Consider the following 19,819-nt stretch of genomic DNA (forward strand, 5'->3'; position numbering starts at 1 on the left):
CACCATTAGTCATTCAAGTGATGCCTCTGGCAGTACCTGTTCATCTCCGGCAGAGAAGTTACTCTCACCCCATTGCACAAGCAATTCAAGATAAAGAGGATGGGCAGTTACACAAGTTGGGGAATCTCAACAAGAATGGGGAATTCTTGTAGTTGTTGCAGCTAACTTTCTTGCTGCAGGAGGTAGAGCAAACTCTTAGGGGTGACTCTAACATGTAAGGGTATGAAAATACCCATTAGAGCAGTTATTGAGCCAGTGGAGTGAGGAAAACCTACTCCCCTGAATGAAAAGTTTAAGTAAGAACAGAATGATAAATTTGTGCATTGATAAATGGCAAAATACATAACTGAGGAACCACAATACAGGTAGGATCATCTGGGGGAAACAAGCAAATGTTGGTTGGGTAAGCAATACTTAACAATACTTAATCAAGAACAATATTTAATCAAGAGACCTACCTTAAAAATTGAAATACCAGTTTGAGCTTCTTTGGCGATGGACCGAAATCTGCGATCGTGCATGGTTTCGATCCGTGCTTGCCACCAGAGCGCCCCGAACTGGCTGGATTCGGGGCAAAAGCCACTCCATAGAGGTGGTGAAGAGGGGGGAAACCGCCACCAGGGTTGAGGAGAGCTGCATCTCTCCTCCTCAGCTGGCCATTACTCCCTTTCCCAAAAGCAGTTGCAGTGGTGGTCAGAAATGGCCACCTCAAAGAAGAACCCGACCAGAAAAGATTGTGTGGGAGGAAGATAAGAAGAGAAAGTTTTGACTGGGTTGAACTGAAAAAACAACAATATAAGGTACCCTGGAATTTGAACTATAAAGAATAACATTGTTGCCAAAGAAGATTTTTGAAGCAGCGAAGGAGAGAGGGAAGGGGAAAGATTTTGTTTTTTTTTTCTTTCCTTCCCCATACTGACAGCTAAGATACTTAGTAAGAAATTGATAAAAATTCATTTTGACATTAATAGGCATTTAAGTTGAAAATAAAATGTCAAAGGGATAATAAAGATTTTTGGATATTCAAAAACTTTTAAAAGAAGGAAAGGAGAGAAAAGGAAAAAAAATAAAAGGGTGGGATCTGGAAAAATGGAGGAGACCACCTGGAAGTAAAAGGAATTAACAATGAAATTTTAACAAGATTTCTAAAAGATGCATTCTAACTGAAAATTTGTAACAAGATAAATAGAACCCCGGGAAGAGAAAGTGGAAAAAAAGAAGGAAGAAGAAACAACTTTGGATTATTTGGTGATTTTTGGATTTTTGATTATTGGATTTAAATGACTAAAATTAATCCAGTGATTGTTTAAAAGTGTTTAAAATGGCATCACTCTTGGAAGAACTGAAAATGGAACTTAAAAATCATAAAGAAGATGTACAAGAAGGAAGAGGCTTTTTTGGCTTCGTATTTCAATTTTTAGAAATGGAGATCTTGAACTATGAGAAACAACAAGAAATGCTTACAGAACAAGAAGGGCGGGACAAAGAAGAAGCCATCGTTCATGACCAAGTAATTCTATGTGGGTAAAAAAAAGGAAAGGGGGGAAAGAGAGTGAAAAATTTAAGATTTGAAAAAACAACCAAAAAAAGAATAGTTTGAAAAGCAGTTACAATGCTAGGAAGAAACAGAAGAGAGGATTACAGAAGAGAGAATTAGAATTACAGAGACAAGGGGTCAAAAAGGGGAGGGAGAGGAGAAGGGAGGAGCTTGCGCTGTGACGATACGGTCTGCAATCGAGCTCCTCGATTGCAGCCGATATCTCCGTTACCGGCCGGTCCAAACGGACCTATGCTGTCCCGTAGGGACAGCTATTGGGAAGAGCGTACCCTGAGGACTCCGGGGATATCGCAAAATCCCTGGAAGACCCGGGTGAAGCTCTCTTTGCTGGCGGCGGAGAGGCAGCCCCCATGTTGCTGAAGTCGGGGCGGCTCCAGAAAGAACGGGTCTGAGAGAGAGTCTGTCGGTTGGGTGAGAAACTTTTTTTTATTTAATTTTTTGAGTCTTGAAAGTTCGCTCTGATTATTAGAAGGAATCTGTGTGATTTATTTTTTTTTGACAAAATTGACTAAGCGGCGTTTTTTTTAAGGGAGACGTCAAAGAGAGAATTTATTTGCTTTTATTTTCTTTGCTTCCGGACTTTATTGTGATTTACGGGATAACTGGACTGTTCCTTTTTATATTTATACGTTGTATTCTTCCTTTGGATTTTTCATTTTTAGGCTAGAGGCTCCCTTTGTTTTTTTTTTTTATTTTATTCTTTTTTGCTTTTATATGTTTGTGTATTCCTTGCCGGCTTTTTTTTTTTTTTTTTATGCTGTTCAGAGAGGAGGGGGGAAAGTGAGTTAAGAAACCTTGTAACACTGCCAACTAGAGGCTTGCAAACATTTTACTTGAACTGTGAAAAGACGAAATACCTCTTTCCAAGGACATCTTCTGATAAGATAGAGGAAAGCGCTTTGTAGAATATTATTACAGGTGTCTTTCTGGATATTTATGGCTTAGCTTTGAAGCTCGTGGGAAAGAGAAGGGAGTCATAATTAGAGCCTTGGACAATTAAATAGAGTGCAGTGTATTGCTGTTTACTTTCTTTTCTAATTCTTTTTTTAGTTCCGCCACCCCCTCCACCAGCATTAAGGTCTTTATTTTTATTTTTAAGGTTGATTTATTTTCAAAGGGAAGCCTCTGAATTTTTTTTTATTTTTACTTTATTTTTACTTATTTTACTTTATTTTTTCTCCTTTCTATTTGGATTCTGCTTTTTTTTTAATGTATATCAATGGACTATTTCTTTTTTCTTTTTTCAATTGAGATTTTTTTTTTGGCTGGATTAAGGTGTGGAATTTGAAGAAATTTATTCTTCTTGTTTTTTGTTTTGTTTTGTTTTCTCTCTTTTTCTCTTTTCCTTCTTTTTGGCTTTGACTTTGTTTATTATTATTTTTACTGGGTTTTTATTTTTATTTTTATTCTCTTTTGTGGACTATTTTTTTTTTAATTGGATTAAGGTCAGGAAGAATTTGAAGAATTTTTTCTTTTTGCTCTTTTCCTTTTTCTTTTTCATGTTTTTCTTCTTTTTCTCTCATTATTGATTCTTTTTTATTATTGGCCTTCTCATTTTGGATTATAATTGGCTACTCTTTTTGGATTAAAATTTGAAAGAATTTGAAGAGCTGGAACCATTTAAAATGAGTAAGAAACTTATATCTTCGGGTGCCTCTATGTCCACCTCTGCCTCCCCACCATCTGGACAGCGTTCAATTCAGACAATGTTAAAGCAAGATAAAGAAAAAGAACAAGAAAGAGCATCTTTTCAGATGATTATGCAAGGAATTCAAGATCTTAAGGTAAAAATAGATACCATTGAACAAAGAACAGGGAGGACGGAGGAAAAAGTGGAAAGTATTCAACAGATGATGACAAAATATGAGGAGAGACTTCAAAAAGTCGAAGAAGGGGGCAAACGAAGAGAGGAGAAGATTGGAAATATTGATAATAGACTAAGTGATTGAACAAGAAAAAAGTGGGATGTTGAAGTGGGAGTTGGATAGATCAGAATTCTATCTTAGATTTCAAAATATAGAAGAAGAAAAAGGACAAGATTTGGCTGCGATAATGGTAGGAATCTTGGCGGATGCGTTGGAGATAACAGAAGAGAAGATGATGGATGGAATAGATGAGATATATCGAGTTTTTACAAGATATGCGATGAGAAATAATCTGCCCAGAGAAGTCCATATTAGATTTACTAAAAAATCCATGAAGACACAAATATTACAAGTGGCAAGAGAGAAGATACTGAAATACAAAGGTAAAGAAATCTTGGTTTTAAAGCAAATACCCAGAAGAGTGAGAGAGATGAGAAGAGAATATCGATTCCTGACCAAAATGTTATTGAAAAAGGAGGTGACTTACAGGTGGCTGATCCCAGAAGGATTGATGTTTACGTGGCAGGAACAGAGACATAGAATTGATTCAATTGAGAAAGCAGAACTGTTCTATGCAGAAGTCTTTGGAGAGAGAGAAGGAGAGGCAGAAAAGGAGGTTCCATTAACTGAATCCCAAGAGGAACAAATGGAGATTGGAAAAGAAGAAGGTGCAGTAGGTGGACAAGTGGATATTAAAGATCAGCGTGAATCAAGACCCACGAGAGTGGTTAAATCTAAATATAAAATATAATCATGGAAGAGAAAAAACTGATTACAATGAATATAAATGGACTGAATTCAGCTGCTAAGAGAAGGAAGATTTTCCATAAATTAAGGAAACTAAAGTCTGATATAATTTGTCTACAAGAAGTACATATTAAAAAGCAACATGAACAATTGTTATTACAACCAAAATTAGGGAAATTGTTTACCTCTTTGACTCAATGTAAGAAAAGAGGGGTGGTCTTATATATTAAAGAGGTTATTCCAGCAAAAATGATTTATACAGATGATGATGGGAGAATATTAATGGTGGAAATAATGGATAATAATAGAAAGATACTTTTGACTGCAATTTATGCCCCGAATGATAAACAGGAAGAATTTTATAAAAAGTTACATACTAAGATGGCTGGACTGGACTATGCTAATATAATTATGATGGGAGACTTTAATGGAATTGTGGATAATAAACTTGATTATATTGCAACAGCAGCAAAGTATAATAGAAAAACTCTTCCTAAATCTTTTTTTAAAATGACAGAGGAATTAACTCTAAAAGACATATGGAGAGAAAGAAATGTTAAACTTAAGCAATATACTTTCTATTCAAATAGACATTTATCATGGTCCAGACTTGATATGATTTGGATATCAACAGACTTAATATCTAGCGTTCAAGAAGTAAATATTGAAACAAGTACTTGGGCGGATCATAACCCATTGACAATTAAATGGAAGGGACAAAAAAAAAGATCGAGATGGACGTTAAATAATACTATTTTAAAGGAGAAAGAATTTACACAATGGATGGAGAAAGAACTGGCCTTTTTTTTTTAAAGAAAATGGAAAAGAAGACACTTCAATACAGAATGTTTGGGATACAATGAAGGCTTATGCCAGAGGCTTGATAATTGACTATACAAGAAAAAAGAATATTAGGAAAAGGCAAGCTTTGAAAGCCTTAGAGGATGAATATAAAAGACTCGAAAAAGAACTGCAGAAAATGCCACAGAAAAAAGACGTTAAATTAAAACTGGATATAACTAAACATAAAATGGACTTAATAGACAAAGAAGAACTGGCACAGAAAATTAGGAGTGCCAAACAGAATTATTTTGAAGATGCAAATAAGCCAGGTAGATGGCTAGCATATAAGCTGAGAAAAGAGAAAGAGTCGAGGAAAATATTGCAGTTAATAGATGACCAAGGTAAAACTTGTCATGGCAACAAAGAGAAAAAATAAATTATTTATGACTTTTACAAACATTTGTATAAGAAAGAAGATATTGATGAGGAGAAAGTTAAACAATACTTGCAGAATGCAAATTTACCTAAGATACCTAAAGAGATTGAAGAAATGTTAGGAAGCAATATAACAATGATGGAGTTAAGCCAAGCACTTAAGAAACAAAATAATGGAAAGGCACCAGGTCCAGATGGGTTTCCTGTAGAATTTTATAAAACCTTTCAAGAATCATTGTGTATTCTACTGTTAGAAGTTATGAATGAAGTTATGCTAAAAAAGATAATACCTAAAACATGGTCAGAGGCTTATATTACACTTATTCCAAAAGAGGAGGCAGACCTACTTCAAATCAAGAATTATAGACCGATTTCCTTATTAAATGCAGATTATAAAATTTTTGCTTCAATATTAGCAGAAAGACTTAAAAAATATCTGAATAACTTTATCCACTCAGATCAAAATGGATTTTTGCCAAAGAGACAAATTAAAGACAATATGAGAGTAATCCTGGATACTTTGGAGTATTATGAGGCACATCCTGAAAAGCAAATGGCTTTGATATTCTTAGATGCTCAAAAGGCATTTGATAACGTAAATTGGAGATTTATGTTACTTTTAATGGAATAGATGGGCTTTGCTAGAAGATTTATTCAAGCAATAGAAGCAATTTACAATGAACAAACAGCTAAGGTAATGATGGAGGGAGAACTCACAGATCCTATTAATATAAGAAAAGGCACAAGACAAGGTTGCCCTCTTTCTCCCTTGTTATTTGTATTGACTTTGGAAGTGTTGAATAGAAATATCAGAGAAGATAAAACTATAAAAAGAATGAAAATTAAAAAGGAAGAATTTAAATTACAAGCTTTTGCAGATGACCTAGTCTTTATTCTGGAAGACCCTATAGAAACAGCCTTGAAGCTGTTGGAAAAGATAGAGGCATATGGGGAGGTGGCCGGTCTGAAAATAAACAAAGATAAAACAAAGATTTTGTCAAAGAATATGTTGTTGAGACAAAGAGAAGAACTGGCAGAATTGTTAAAAATTCAAGTTACAAATAAGGTTAAGTATTTGGGGATATACTTGACGTCAAGATGTAGTACATTAAAGGAGAACAATTATATTAAACTTAAACAACAGATAGCTCAAGACTTGAAAAAATGGGAAAACCTACAATTGTCATTAATAGGAAGGATTTCAACAATTAAGATGAACATTCTACCCAGAATTTTATTTTTGTTTCAAACAATACCAATTAGGCTTGGAAAAGAATATTTTGAGGATTTAAATAAAATTGTTTTGAAGTATATATGGCAAGGCAAGAAAGCAAGGATAAAGTTAAAGCTTTTACAGGATGCTAGATTTAGAGGAGGGTTTGGCCTGCCTAATTGGGAGTTGTACTACCAAGCTGCAAATTTGATGTGGGTTAAAGAATGGATAACATTAAGGAAAACTAGATTGTTGACATTAGAAGGTCATGATTTGTTGTTGGGTTGGCATGCTTTTTATGGTATAAGGGAACCAAAACACAGGGTATTTTAGAAGACATTATATACGGGAGTCTCTGTGGTTAAATTGGGAGAAGACAAGAAAACAATGTTATTTGAAAATTCCAGTTTGGTTATCGACGATAGAAGCGTTTTCTTACCCTATAATTTATAAAAGGAACAAACAGTTAGCTATGGGGAATTACTAGATGAAAAGGGTGAACTTAAATCGATGCAAAATTAGAGGAACAAGGTATACAGATGAATTGGTTTTCATATTTGCAAATACATTCAAAGTATTATGAGGATTCCAAAGCAGAGGGATTTTATGATAAACAAACTGATTTAGATAAGATTTTGATGGGTACTGATGAAAAGGTGATTAAAAATTATATGGTTACTTATTGGAAATTAAGTTGGAGGAAGAACAAGTTAAAGAAACTATGATTGCTTGGGGAGGAATTTTGGATATGGGATTGACTTAGAGAAATGGCAGAAATTATGGTTGCAAAATTATAAAATGACAATGTCTATAGCCTTTAAAGAAAATTTGTATAAGATGTTTTACAGGTGGCATTTTCCCCGACGAGGATAGCAAGAATGTTCAAGAACAAATCCGAAAAATGCTGGAAATGTCATCAGAAACCTGGTTCATATTACCATATGTGGTGGACTTGTGAGGACGCTAGAAAATATTGGACTAAAATCCACATGTGGCTGGAAAAAATGACAAAGAAGCATATAGACTTGAAACCGGAGCTTTTTTACTGGGAATTTTACCAGATGCTTATAGTAAAGAGCTGAAATATTTGATTGTAAATGTATTGACTGCGGCTAGGATTGTATTTGCAAAAAAATGGAAAAATGAGAAAATTCCATTGCAGGAAGAAGTCATAAAGAAAATATTGGAATGTGCTGAGATGAGTAGATTGACTTTTGAAATCAGAGAGCAAGAAGATAAACAATTTTATATAGTTTGGGATCTTTTCTATCAATGGTTGAATGATGAAATACAAAAATAGAAATGTTAGATAATAAGGAATAATATTGATTCTATTTTTCTTTTCTCTTTTTGGTACTGGATATTATATTTATATAATATTTTTCTGTTTCTTTTCTCTCTCTTATTTAGGATAGAATTGGCACGATTATATGATTTGTTTTAGAATAAATTATTTAAAATATAGTTATCTCACAAAGGCATGATCGTACAAAAATCTAGTCAAATTTCTTTTTTTAATAGTGATATTATGATTTATAAGTTTGTATTGACAATAAGAGTTATTATACAAGGTAATTGCAATTGTGACTATGAGATGAGTGCACAAAACTGATGAACCAACCGACTCACTGTTTGTATATAAATATGGGGGAGCTGATGTTTTTATGTTTTGTCTGTTTGTTTGTATGTCAAAAAACAATAAAAAATCTTTGGAAAAAAAAAGGGGGGGGAGGGAGAAGAAGAAGGAGGAAAGTAAGTTATAAAGGACAGAAACAGGATATAGAGAAACAGGGAAAATGTACAAGGATTAAAGGTATAAGCCTATTTAGAAGACATAGAGACAATGGGTGAAAATTTAATTGAAAGAGAGGATTCTGCAAGGGTAATTAAGATAGCACTGTTATATTAGAAATAGAAATGAATTTAGAAAATATGAAACAAGTGTGATTAAAGTGATAGATAAAATACTTATTGTAATGGAATGGAATGTTTGTTAATAAATAAATGAAATAAAGAGAATGAGAGTATGAAATCAGGAAAGGATGGGAACATTTTAATTGTTATTAATGAATTATAAAAATTTAAGTGAAGAGAAATATGAAAAATATATGGAAATATTATAAGTGTCCTAAAGAAGTAGGATATTTAATAGAAAAGAAATGTTAAAGATGTTAATTAATATTAATGGAAGATTGTAGTTTTTAATAGTTTTAAGTGGCCCAGTCATGCAGTTGTGGCTATATTGAATAAATGAATGAATGAATGAGTTAATTAATTAACTCAAAGGAATGGCTTGCCTTCAGAAGTTGTGGGTGCCCCATCACTGGAGGCTTTTTTTAATATATATATTTTATTTTAAGACAAACATACACAGACAATACATAAAAAAATATAAAACCATCTTCCATTTTGTACATAAAGTGTGTCAGTTGATTTAGAATCTTTTGTGCAATCCTTTCATAATCATTGTTCCCAATTTATATCAATTCACATTGTCAAACTAACATATTCTTATCTAGTTATCAATTATTAATTATCCTGCTATTTATTCCATCAATATTATATTATGCTGTCATCCAGTGGTTATGTATGTCTACATTATATTTTGTATCAGTCTATTAAACTTCTATAACAAAATTATCTATTCTGTTACCTTACCATGTCTTTTTATCCAACCATTGATAAAACAAATCCCATATCACATAAAAGTGCTTGTCTTCTTGTTCTCTAATTTCAAATGTCAGTTTACTCATTTCAGCACAGTCCATATTTTTTTTGGATATCTTCCTCCTGCATAGGTACTTTGTCATTTTTCCAGTTCTTCGCAAATACAATTCTAGTCTCTGTTAAAACATTTACAATCAAATATTTCAATTCTTTATTGTATATGTCCAGTATGATTTTAAAAAAAAAGATCTCTGGTTTAAAGTCTATATGTTGTTTTACCATTTTTTCCAACCATGTGTGAATTTTAGTCCAATATTTCTTTGTGTCCAAACATGTCCACCACATATGGTAATATGAACCAGGTATCTGATGACATTTCCAGCCTTTATCCAATGTATTCTTAAACATTCTCTCAAATCTCGTTGGGGGTAGGTGCTACCTGTAAAACATTTTCTTTATTCGCAGGTGACATTGTCATTTTATAATTTTGAGACCACAATTTTTGCCATTTTTCTAAATCAATCCCATATCCAAAATTTTTCCCCCAAGCAATCATTGTTTCTTTAACTTGTTCCTCCTCCAATTTAAATTCTAATAAATGTCCATAAAGTTTTTAAATTACCTTTTCATCAGCAACCATCAAAATTTTATCTAAATCAGTCAACTTATCATAAATAACCTTCTGCTTTAGAGTCTTTATGAAGCCTAGATTGCATTTGCAAATATGAAAACCAATTCATTTTTACACCTTGTTCTTCCAACGCTTGCCTAGATTTAAGTTCACCCTTTTCATACAGTATCTCACCATATCTGTTTGTTCCTTTTTATATATTATTGGATAAGAAAAAGCTTCAATAGTTGATATCCATTTTGGAATTTTTAAGTAATATTGTCTTTTTATCTTCTCCCAGCTCAAAAATAATGCCTCTGGAATATAATGTCTTCTAAAATACCCCTGGAGGCTTTTAAGAAGAAACTGGACAGCCACTTATCTCAAATGGTATAGGGTCTCCTGCTTGAGCAGGGGGTCAAACTAGATGACCTCAAAGTCCTTTCCATCTCTGTTATTCTATGTTAACCCTTAGAGTTTATGTTTGGATGACATTCTCTGAGGAGTGGCAGGATGGGATCCTTTTCTGTACTTCAGCTTTCTACCTTCTGAAGGACATGTCCATTCTGCATTTCTTCTCCCCTCTAGGCCACTCTAGGAATACTTTGGGGTCTTTTCTCAGATTCCTCTGGAATAGACAAGCCATCAGCAGCTAAGGGTATCAATTCATCTTGGATTGCCATGCATCTTCTCTTTTCCCATGCTCCAATACTAAGGGTAGCTAGCAGTCTCTTTTTCTACCGGCCCATCCACCCTCTTTTAACTTCCATTCTTCCTTTCCTATAGGAAAGTTTCTGTCTGTATGGGGGAAAAAATATCTGTTATACATTCAGCCTGCACCCATCATAGCAGGGGAAAAGTGGGAAGGACAGCAGAAAATGTGACAGGACAGCAGATATTTAGCTGATATATTCTATTACACTGTAATTTATCCATCGCTGCTTTATTCAGCTGAAAACATAAAGTTTAGACTAGCTGTCCAGCAAAGGAGCACAGGAAGATTCCATTTATAATAAGAGGGTAATATGAATGAAGGCAGTCCTGACCAGACTGAGAAATTTGGCAACACTTTGGAGGTATTCAGTCCAGATTGTAGGCTTACACAATACAGGTGTCCACACATTTATAAAGAAATTTGTTTTTATATAGAAGATGAAAGCATCAAAATGCAGATATGTGCAGATGTAATCAGCATCTTAAAAATTATTTCCAGCATGCACTCTTATAATTTCCATACATGTTGTGGTCCTGCTAGGGAAATGTCTTCAGATGGAGAGGAAGTGAAGTCACAAGCAGCAAGCGGCAACAGTCCTGGAGTTTCTGGAGATCCCACCAGGAGTTGATCCAGCAATCTCCTTTATATATAAATATTTTGTTCAAATGGCAAACAACGAACAGTTCATTCTGCAGCAATATCTCAAAAGGTTAGTTTTTAATATTTTGACATTTCTCCTAATAAGTTGCCTTTTGCTAGACTACTCAAAGAACCACTGCTATAAATCCAAATTGAAGACCTCGAATTTTCAAGAACTTTATACCCTTGCCTATAAACAAGAATTCAGACCAGGGATGTCCAACCCTGGCAATTTTAAAACTTCTGCCTGGCTGGGGAATTCTGGGAGTTGAAGTCCACAAGTCTTAAAATTACCATGGTTGGACACCTCTGGATTTAGGCTTTTGGAAGTTTATAACAGTTATGCTTTATTGTTAATATGACATTGACCTATTCTCTCCTGGGTTTTGTTTAGCACCAAGGGTTGCATTTTTTCTCCCTTATAGAGGAAGTAGGGCTTGGTATTCCATGCTGCATTAAGACGACTGTTAAAACAATACCATATAATAATTTGTGTGATATGCGTGGGTGGGCGCGTGGGTTGGTTATGGCTTCACAAGGGATGCTAATAAATGGCAGGTCTTGTGTTTCATGCTCACATGCAAAGTGATTGCTGCACCTGAGTCTGGCAAATATTTTTTTTTCATTCTTGTGGCTGGTTAGCAAAGTCTGATTCTTGCATTCTCTTTGGATACTTTCCTCTGAATGGGGCAATACACATATACCAGAGCCATCTGAACAAATATACCCATGTTGTGCCCATTCTAAATCCTCCTTTATCTACTTGGTTTTGAAATCTGCACTTTGTGTTTTCACAAAATGCGGCTTGCAAGGGGGTCAAGGACTCTCTGTTTATCTGTCCTTCAACAGGATAACTCTACAGAAACAGACAGTAGAAGGATCAGTTTTGAAATGGACTGGATCGTGTTGGGGACTGCAGGCAAAAAAATTGCAGAACAACTTTTCCTCAAAGAAGACATTCAAAATATAGCTGAGGGTTGCATTGTAATGCTCCCTCTCTGCACACCCCTCACACCCCATTACATGCAGAGTACATGCAGTCCACTCTGTGCTTCTGAATACACATATGTACAGAGGAATAACATGAGAGCAGAAACACATTCTCTCTCTCTCTCCCCCCCCCACCCTCTCTCTCTCTCTCACACACACACACAATTTTAACTGAAGCTATTTGGAAGGTCATCTCCAGTGCAATCTTTAGGTGATCTGTCGTTGTGATTCTGAGTTCAGAAATGTTATATAAATATCTATCATTCCTGTTCTAACCATCCACCATATTATTTATGCTTCTTACATGAGTCCCTTTGCCTACAGAAGTTCAAGTGGATGTGACCTGAGATAAATGCTGACAGCTTCCAAACTTTGAGTCAGGATTTCCATGGCATCCTCAGCTCAGAGAAACCTAACTTTAAGTTAATATTTGAATTTATCAAACAATCAAAGGACATCACTGTGATTGAACATGAATTATTGCAATGCTCAGAACATATTGTTTGACAGATAAATTATAAATGTACTTCCCCCAAATGTGTTGCAATTGTACAGAAATGTAATAAATTATCAGGTTATATTGTTAACTTGAGTTAGCCCAAGTACTGTCTGTTGATTCTGAAATGTCTATGGAAGTTGCTAAAAACATTCTATCTATGCTAAGAAGTTAAGCAAATAAAGCGAGCAAATGAATATAGAGATCCTAATTCCATTAAGATGCCAATAACCAAGGATGAAGATTGACAGTGGATAAAACCTTACAGATAATTGTTTAGCTAAATATTAATCATGCTGTAGGTATAATGCAAATACTGTATTTCGACAGGGTCATAAAGGTTTTGACCCAGAAATCATTGATTTCAGAAAGTCTAAAGGACATTTGAAGTTTGATGACCTATCAGAATGGTTTTCGGTGGATTTTAATGTCAGTGAATCAATTTAGTGTAGTGTTTAAAAGTTCTGGAATAGAAACTGGGAGATATGAATTCTAGTCCTGCCTTAGGCCCAAAGCCAGCTGAGTGACCTTTGTTCTCTCAGCCTTAAGAAGGTAAAGGCAAAAAATAAAATATAATTTTAAAGAAAAATAGCAGTCTTATTAGGCTAAACTATAGAAAAGAAGGTAACATGGAGACAGGTGAAAAATGAGGGACAGTGATATGCCAAGATATAAGAAAAAGAATAGTTGAATCTTTATTATAAAAGGGAGATGCTCATAGGAAGAAAATTCTGGATTTTGCCTTTTGGAATAGACTATCCTCTTGGTTCTTGCTTTCCCAACCAACTTCTTCTCCATCTCCATATTTCCTTTGTTAGAGCAAAGCAAACCACTACACTTTGTAGTGTATGGTGAGAACTTAACACAGGTGTACCACGTTAAATAGCAATAGCAATGCCGCTTATATTTATATAACATTTCACAATGCTTTACGGTCTTCTCTTAAGCAGCTTATAGAATCAGCAACAATCTGGATCCTCACTTTACTGATCTCAGAAGGATGGAAGGCTGAGTCAACCGTCAGCCTGGTGAGAATCGAACGGCCAAACTCCTGGCAGCCAGCAGTCAGCAGAAGTAGCCTTCAGTATTGCATTCTAACTTCCTAACCATTTTAACTGAGCCACCATGGCACTTGTTCTAAATACCCTTTCCTTTTTCCCTTCTTTCACTTAGGTTAGGACAGTGATGCCCTTTTAGGGACCGAATGCCCAAACTGCAACCCAAAACCCACTTATTTATCACAAAGTGCCAACATGGCAATTTAGCCTGAATAATGAGGTTTTGTGAGGAATTTCAATCACTCTTTCACAACGTGACTTCTCCTTGGTGGCACTGGATTTCTTTAACAGCACAAATCATGAATGATGGGACTGTAGTGCAGTACCCTCTGGAGGGCCATCACATCCTTATTCCTTCCTTCCTTCCTTCCTTCCTTCCTTCCTTCCTTTAATCCTGTATATTATGGTTTTGTTTTGTTAGTATTTATTAAAGAATCCTGTGTAGCTTAGAAGCTCTCAGCAAAAATAAAACAGCTGTTGTTTGTGGCTCAAGCTATCCTGGGCTGTTATTTACACAACACCCCCCCCCCCCCCCACACACACACCTATTTTTATTCTGCTTTCCCTGGCTCCTTGGGAAAGGAATGGCATCTTTTCCCCATCCCTGTCTTTAATAGACCCTAGCCCTAACCCCCCCTCCCAGCCTTTTAGCTACTATTGTCCCACCTTGCTTCCCCCTCCCCTTAAAACAAGGCTAGGGAAGAATGTGTGTGTGGGGGGGGGGGGGAATCTAAGGGGAGGGAAGAAGAGACCCAGGCAGATTCCTCTCAGAATAGCCTCCCACCAGAGATTTCGACTGATTTCCTTTCCAATCCTCTGATGAACAGACCCCACCCCTGTTTTTGGACTGTGGACTGCCAGGCCTTTATTTTCCCCATTTTTCTTTGGAGGAAATTGGATTTTTATTGGGTCTTCCCACAGCCCTATGCCAAAAGGAAAGACAGCTGGGCTTCTCCTCCTAGAAGCCCTCTTAGCTTCCCCCCGCTCCCTTCTCCCTACCCCCCCCCTCAATCCCACTTTGGGACAGAGGAGCGCATGCTGGAAACATGTGTTGGGGCGCTTCGCTCTCGCTCAGGGTCACTTCGCTCCTGCACCAAGGCTCTGGCCATCGCCACGCCACGACAGGGTGATAGCTCTTTCATCCCTCTGCCATGACAGGGCCACAGGAAGCCGCAGCAGAGAGGTGAAAGAGCCACATGGGTCGCATTGTCACTCCGCATTGTAATGGGCTTCAAGGAGGAGGATGGGACCCCTCAGTCAATCGATTCCAACTTCGCAAGATCTTTTTCTTTCACGAGAAGTTGGAATTGACTGAGTGAAATGCGATGGAGAAATGTGATAGAGAAATGCATTTGGAGTCGGGCTGGGGTAATGGCATGCGTGCCCACAGAGAGGTTCTCCATCATGGGGTTAGGATATTGAATTTTGAACAGGTAGTTTTCAACTTACAACCAGAATTGAGCCCAGAATTTATGTTGCCAAGTGTGACATTTGTAAAGTGAGCTTTGCCTCAATTTATGACTTTTCTTGCCACATTTGTTAAGTGAATCACTGCAGTTGTTAAATTAGTAACATGGTTGTTAAGTGTATCTGGCTTCCCCGTTGACTTTGTTCATCAGAAGATTGCCAAAGATGATCACATGATCCTGGGACACTGCAAGCAATAAATATGAACCAGCATCGAAATATAAATCATACGATGCTGCAATGCTTATAAATATGGAAAATGGTTATAAGCCACTTTTTTTAAGTGCCATTATAACTTGGAATGGTCACTAAATGAACTGTTGTCAGTTGAGAACTATCTGTATTCGGGGTGGGATTCAACCAGCATTATTACCAGTTCGGTATCTGCGCTTTGCGCGCACATGTATTACACCATTAGCTGAGTCACTGGGACAGCGGGTGCGCAGTGTTTCAAAAGAGATGGATGGCAAACAGATAGAATAAAGTAAATAAATGAATATATAGGTTGGAGGAATCTCAATCTCCAACTGATCTAATGGTGGATTGTGGTGGCTGTTGTAAGATAACAAACATCAATGATAGTATGGCACTTAGGACCTGGATATCTGAGAGATCGCCTGCCTACAACTGTTTCTTCCTGTTCAATATGTTCTGGCAGAAAGAGTATGCTCCAGATCCCTTCTATTAAATGTTGTCTTTTTATGAGTCCAAGGAAGCATGCCTTCTTATCACCCTTTGGAACAACATCTGGGACAGCAGTGTTATGGCACTTCGGTGGGATGGGTGTATGTGTTGTTTTTATTGGTTTTGCTGGGAGCCACTGATGACTACTATGTCAGATAGGCAACTATATAAGTTCTTTAAATAAATAAGTGACATATATTGCAGTGGCCCAGGACTTCCTTCTACTACTATTTTGGACAAGGTGTAGCTTCTGAAAGCTCTTCAAGGGCATCCCCATATGAAGTGCTTTACAGAAGTTCAACTGTGAGATGACTAGGGCATTGGTTACTGTCTGAATGGCCTCCTACCCTAAGAATGAGCATAGTTAGGCACACAAGATAAATCTGTGCAAAGGTTATTGTGATCATAGCTGCTACTTCCTCTTTGAGCGAGCAATTGTGAGACCAGCACCTCTAAGTTATACACTAGTCTCAAATGGGGATGTTCTACCCCACCCAAAATCAAAGGTGAAAAATTCCCAGATCCAAAGAGTATTTAGCTGGTTCAGTGTTGGAGGAAATTTAAATATCTGGAGTTAAAATTGTGCCATTTCTACTCATTAAATACCACCTGATTAAAGACAGTTGTTGAAAAAAGCTGTACTAGTGCTTCAGCCTTAACTCCTAAGGGCAAATAATGGACTTGCTAAGGGAACAGAAAAGTAATGCTTCCCAATAATTTCTAAAGCAATTTAATGATAGGTTTAAAGCAGGAATGGGGACAGCCATTTTATACTCTTATCACCTCTCAAATCAGCAAGAAAGTCAATAGTGATCAGACCAATATGTTCTGCAGCTTGATTCTCACTGGCTCATAGTTGACTCAGCCTTCCATTCTTCTGAGGTTGGTAAAATGAGGACCCAGATTATTGGGGGCAATATGGCAACTCTGTAAACCACTTAGAGAGGGCTGTAAAGTACTGTGAAGCAGTATATAAATCTAAGTGCTATTGCTTTCTAATATGTGCCCTTAATAGGTGCATTTTGACCTATTCCTCAGCAGGGTTTAAATTTTTTTGCCATGAATAATATACTTTCAGTATTTTGTTCTTGAACTATTGCTATGAATAGCCTATTAAATGTTAAACTTCAGTAGATGCAGACATGAGCACCAGATCCCTGGAAGTGGCAGTTGAAGCTTCTGTTTCTTTCTCATCAATCATTATCACAGCTTTATGAATAGGCTAGAGAAAAAAGATAGGTAGAGAAAGAGCATGTCATTTTGTTTTTAGATGAACATAAATCTGTTTTAGATTGCTATATCCAGGATTCTAAAGCTATTTTAAAGAAGACAAATGAATGAATGAATGAATGAATGGGGAAGATCTAAGAAAACCCTTTTCCAGTTGCAGAAACATCACCTCCCCATCCACCCAAGTTCTTGTTTTCTTTCATAAACCAAAAGAGATGATCCCACCTATGTTGAATTGTCTTTGGTTTTTCAGAGAAGATATTTAGAAGAAACAGGACTTCATAGGAAAAGTAAAGCAGAGAATAGGTACACATAATGAGTAGAGTAAGTTTCTATGGAACTATAGAGTCTGAACTATAATTGTCCCTTGATAATTATGTATTTTCTGAAGGCATTTATCAATCATTTTTCTACACTCCAAAGGGATGTATGCTTTTTAAAAATGCATTAAACACAAAAGGCCAATATGCTACACTTATGCCTTTTGAAATACATTATAGTAAAATATTTGCATACCATGAAGAGAGGCTTCTTTCTAGACTTACAGTAGTCAAATAAACAAACACAGATGATTGTTCTTAACAGGAAATACTGTCACCTTTACCAAAGTATAATTCCTAAGATTATTTTGAGCAGTTATCATGTTTCAATTGATATAAACCAGCAGTGCAAGTCTACACATACTGCATGCTAAATTTTGAAGCAGGTATATCTATCTAATGCCTCCTACAGGAAAGGGCGAAACTTGTATCTTACCTCTGAGAGCCTGTGCTGGGGCTGTCCCGTAACTCAGGACTGATCTGCTTGGTCAATGAATACATCAGCCACTCCCATAGAGTACATTATATTCTTCAGCTTAATCTCTCCACTTACCAGGTATTTTGGTATATAAACATTTATATTGCTGTCAAAGAAAGATTTCTGAGTTACATTAAGAATGCAATGCAAACCTGGCTTATCTGATGAAAAAGAGGTGGAATGGACTTTCACAAGATTGGGCTACAGTTAGATGATTATCAAACTTTTAAACTACTAAGCTAAAATTTCTGTCCTTGGCCCATTTGTGAATATTTTCATATAATTTTTCTCTCCCTATTTTCTCTCTCTATGACCATAACAACTGAACAAAATCTGTGAACAATATTGGCACAAATATCTAAAAGCCTGTTAAGTTGTTTTACCTTTCATATAAATATAGCTAATTAGCAGAATTTCAGTGATGGGATCGACTTCATCAACAAGCTTAGAAATCTTCCCACGGGTTTTCCTTTTGATGTAACTGTTGATGTGCTGCTCAGTTGCTGCAGTGTTGTTAAAATTTTCCCCAAAGAGGTCTCCTCCATAGAAGTTTTTGAGGCCATTTAAGAACTGCTTTTCAGGATTTAGCTGATTTTGCACAGAGAGAAACTTCCCGATTTCCATCTGGTGTCCAGCTCCTCTATTATTTAGCATGTGCCTTCATTTATCATCCTCTCCTGGATCTCTGATGGCCTAAAATCAAGTCCTTTCAAAATCTGATCTAAAGTGTTATCCTTTGTACCCAAGGCCCGCATTGCAAAGGCGGAGGAGATGCATAAGGGTGAGAAGGCAATATTGCTTCTGTCACCTTGATGGCTTTCACTGGAAGAGATCTTCCTGAAGAGCTGGAAGGCAAAGTCAGAATTACTGTAAACTAATACTTGCGTTGGTGTCCAGGCATCTCTTGGGTTAGGTTCATATCGGTGATTGTCGCAATTATTCTCGTTAGGATGGATAGAAATGTATGGGAAGGAATTGTCAGCAAGGATTCCAGCGATAAACAACAGAGAAAATGGTTTTCATTTTCCTCCTCTAAGAAATTCCAAAAAAGAAAATGCATTTGTTTATTTAACAGATTATTTTTGATTTGATTCATTTAAGAGACAATTCAATTAAATTCTAGTATGTTATAGGTATAAATCAATATTGCATCCAGTTCTTAGCTACAATGCTATACTAGTTCCCACCAGAGGATGCCACTATTTCTCAACAAATCACTATTTCTCAAATGAAAATATCAGTTGAATTTAATGATATACTTAAACTGGCAATATTTACCCTAGTCTCATTCATTAAAGTTCCATACTGATTACAGGAAAATATCAATTACTATATTATATCCGGTTTTATTTATTTCTACCTCTTTAACACTTTTAGTATCTTTCTCTAGATTCTTGTCCTAAGAATGAGCATTTATAGCACAATCATCCCTTAGGCATTGTTCTAACTCCTTGGTTCTAGGTTGGTTCTCTCCTTGCCAGTGTTTCTTATATTGACCCACATATTTGCCCAGCTGTTTCTTACATTTGTGTGGAGTCCTTGGTGTTTTGGAAATGCTTGTTTGCTTACAGACATTTCATTATCCAAATTAGATGCCATCATTAGTACTAGTGAGTGTGCAGTTTGCTCCCTTTTAACGTACAGTGGCTTGCCCTAGCAATGTTGGTGGTGGTGTGACTTTATATTTTATATATTTATTATATTTTAATTACCCGTAGGCAAAATAACCCTTCTTTTTCTTTTTTAATGTTGGAAAACAATTATCTATAACAGCTACATATTTTCCCAGTGTTAGAGGTTATATCTTTTATCCGAGCCATGATGGTGCAGAGGTTAGATTGCAGTATTGTGGGCTAAGTCTGCC

At 36.2% G+C, this 19,819-nt stretch overlaps 1 protein-coding gene and 1 long non-coding RNA gene across 14 annotated transcripts in view; one reads left to right on the plus strand and one right to left on the minus strand.

Annotated features, from left to right (window-relative positions):
- Positions 1-19,819, plus strand: part of LOC148128257 (uncharacterized) — a 299,527-nt gene that overhangs the window by 1,226 nt on the left and 278,482 nt on the right. The gene's annotated exons all lie outside the window — the stretch shown is intronic.
- LOC113447025 (serpin A3-4-like) lies at positions 16,237-18,978 on the minus strand. The gene is given in 5 exon segments (XM_087922144.1): positions 16,237-17,149; positions 17,914-18,061; positions 18,339-18,611; positions 18,614-18,963; positions 18,965-18,978. Coding segments are annotated over 4 exon segments (645 nt in total). The 3' UTR covers positions 16,237-17,149; positions 17,914-18,053.

This window comes from Pseudonaja textilis, chromosome 1 (assembly GCF_049901715.1).
Source record: "Pseudonaja textilis isolate UNSWEBS1 chromosome 1, rPseTex1.2, whole genome shotgun sequence".
Classification (NCBI taxonomy): domain Eukaryota; kingdom Metazoa; phylum Chordata; class Lepidosauria; order Squamata; family Elapidae; genus Pseudonaja; species Pseudonaja textilis.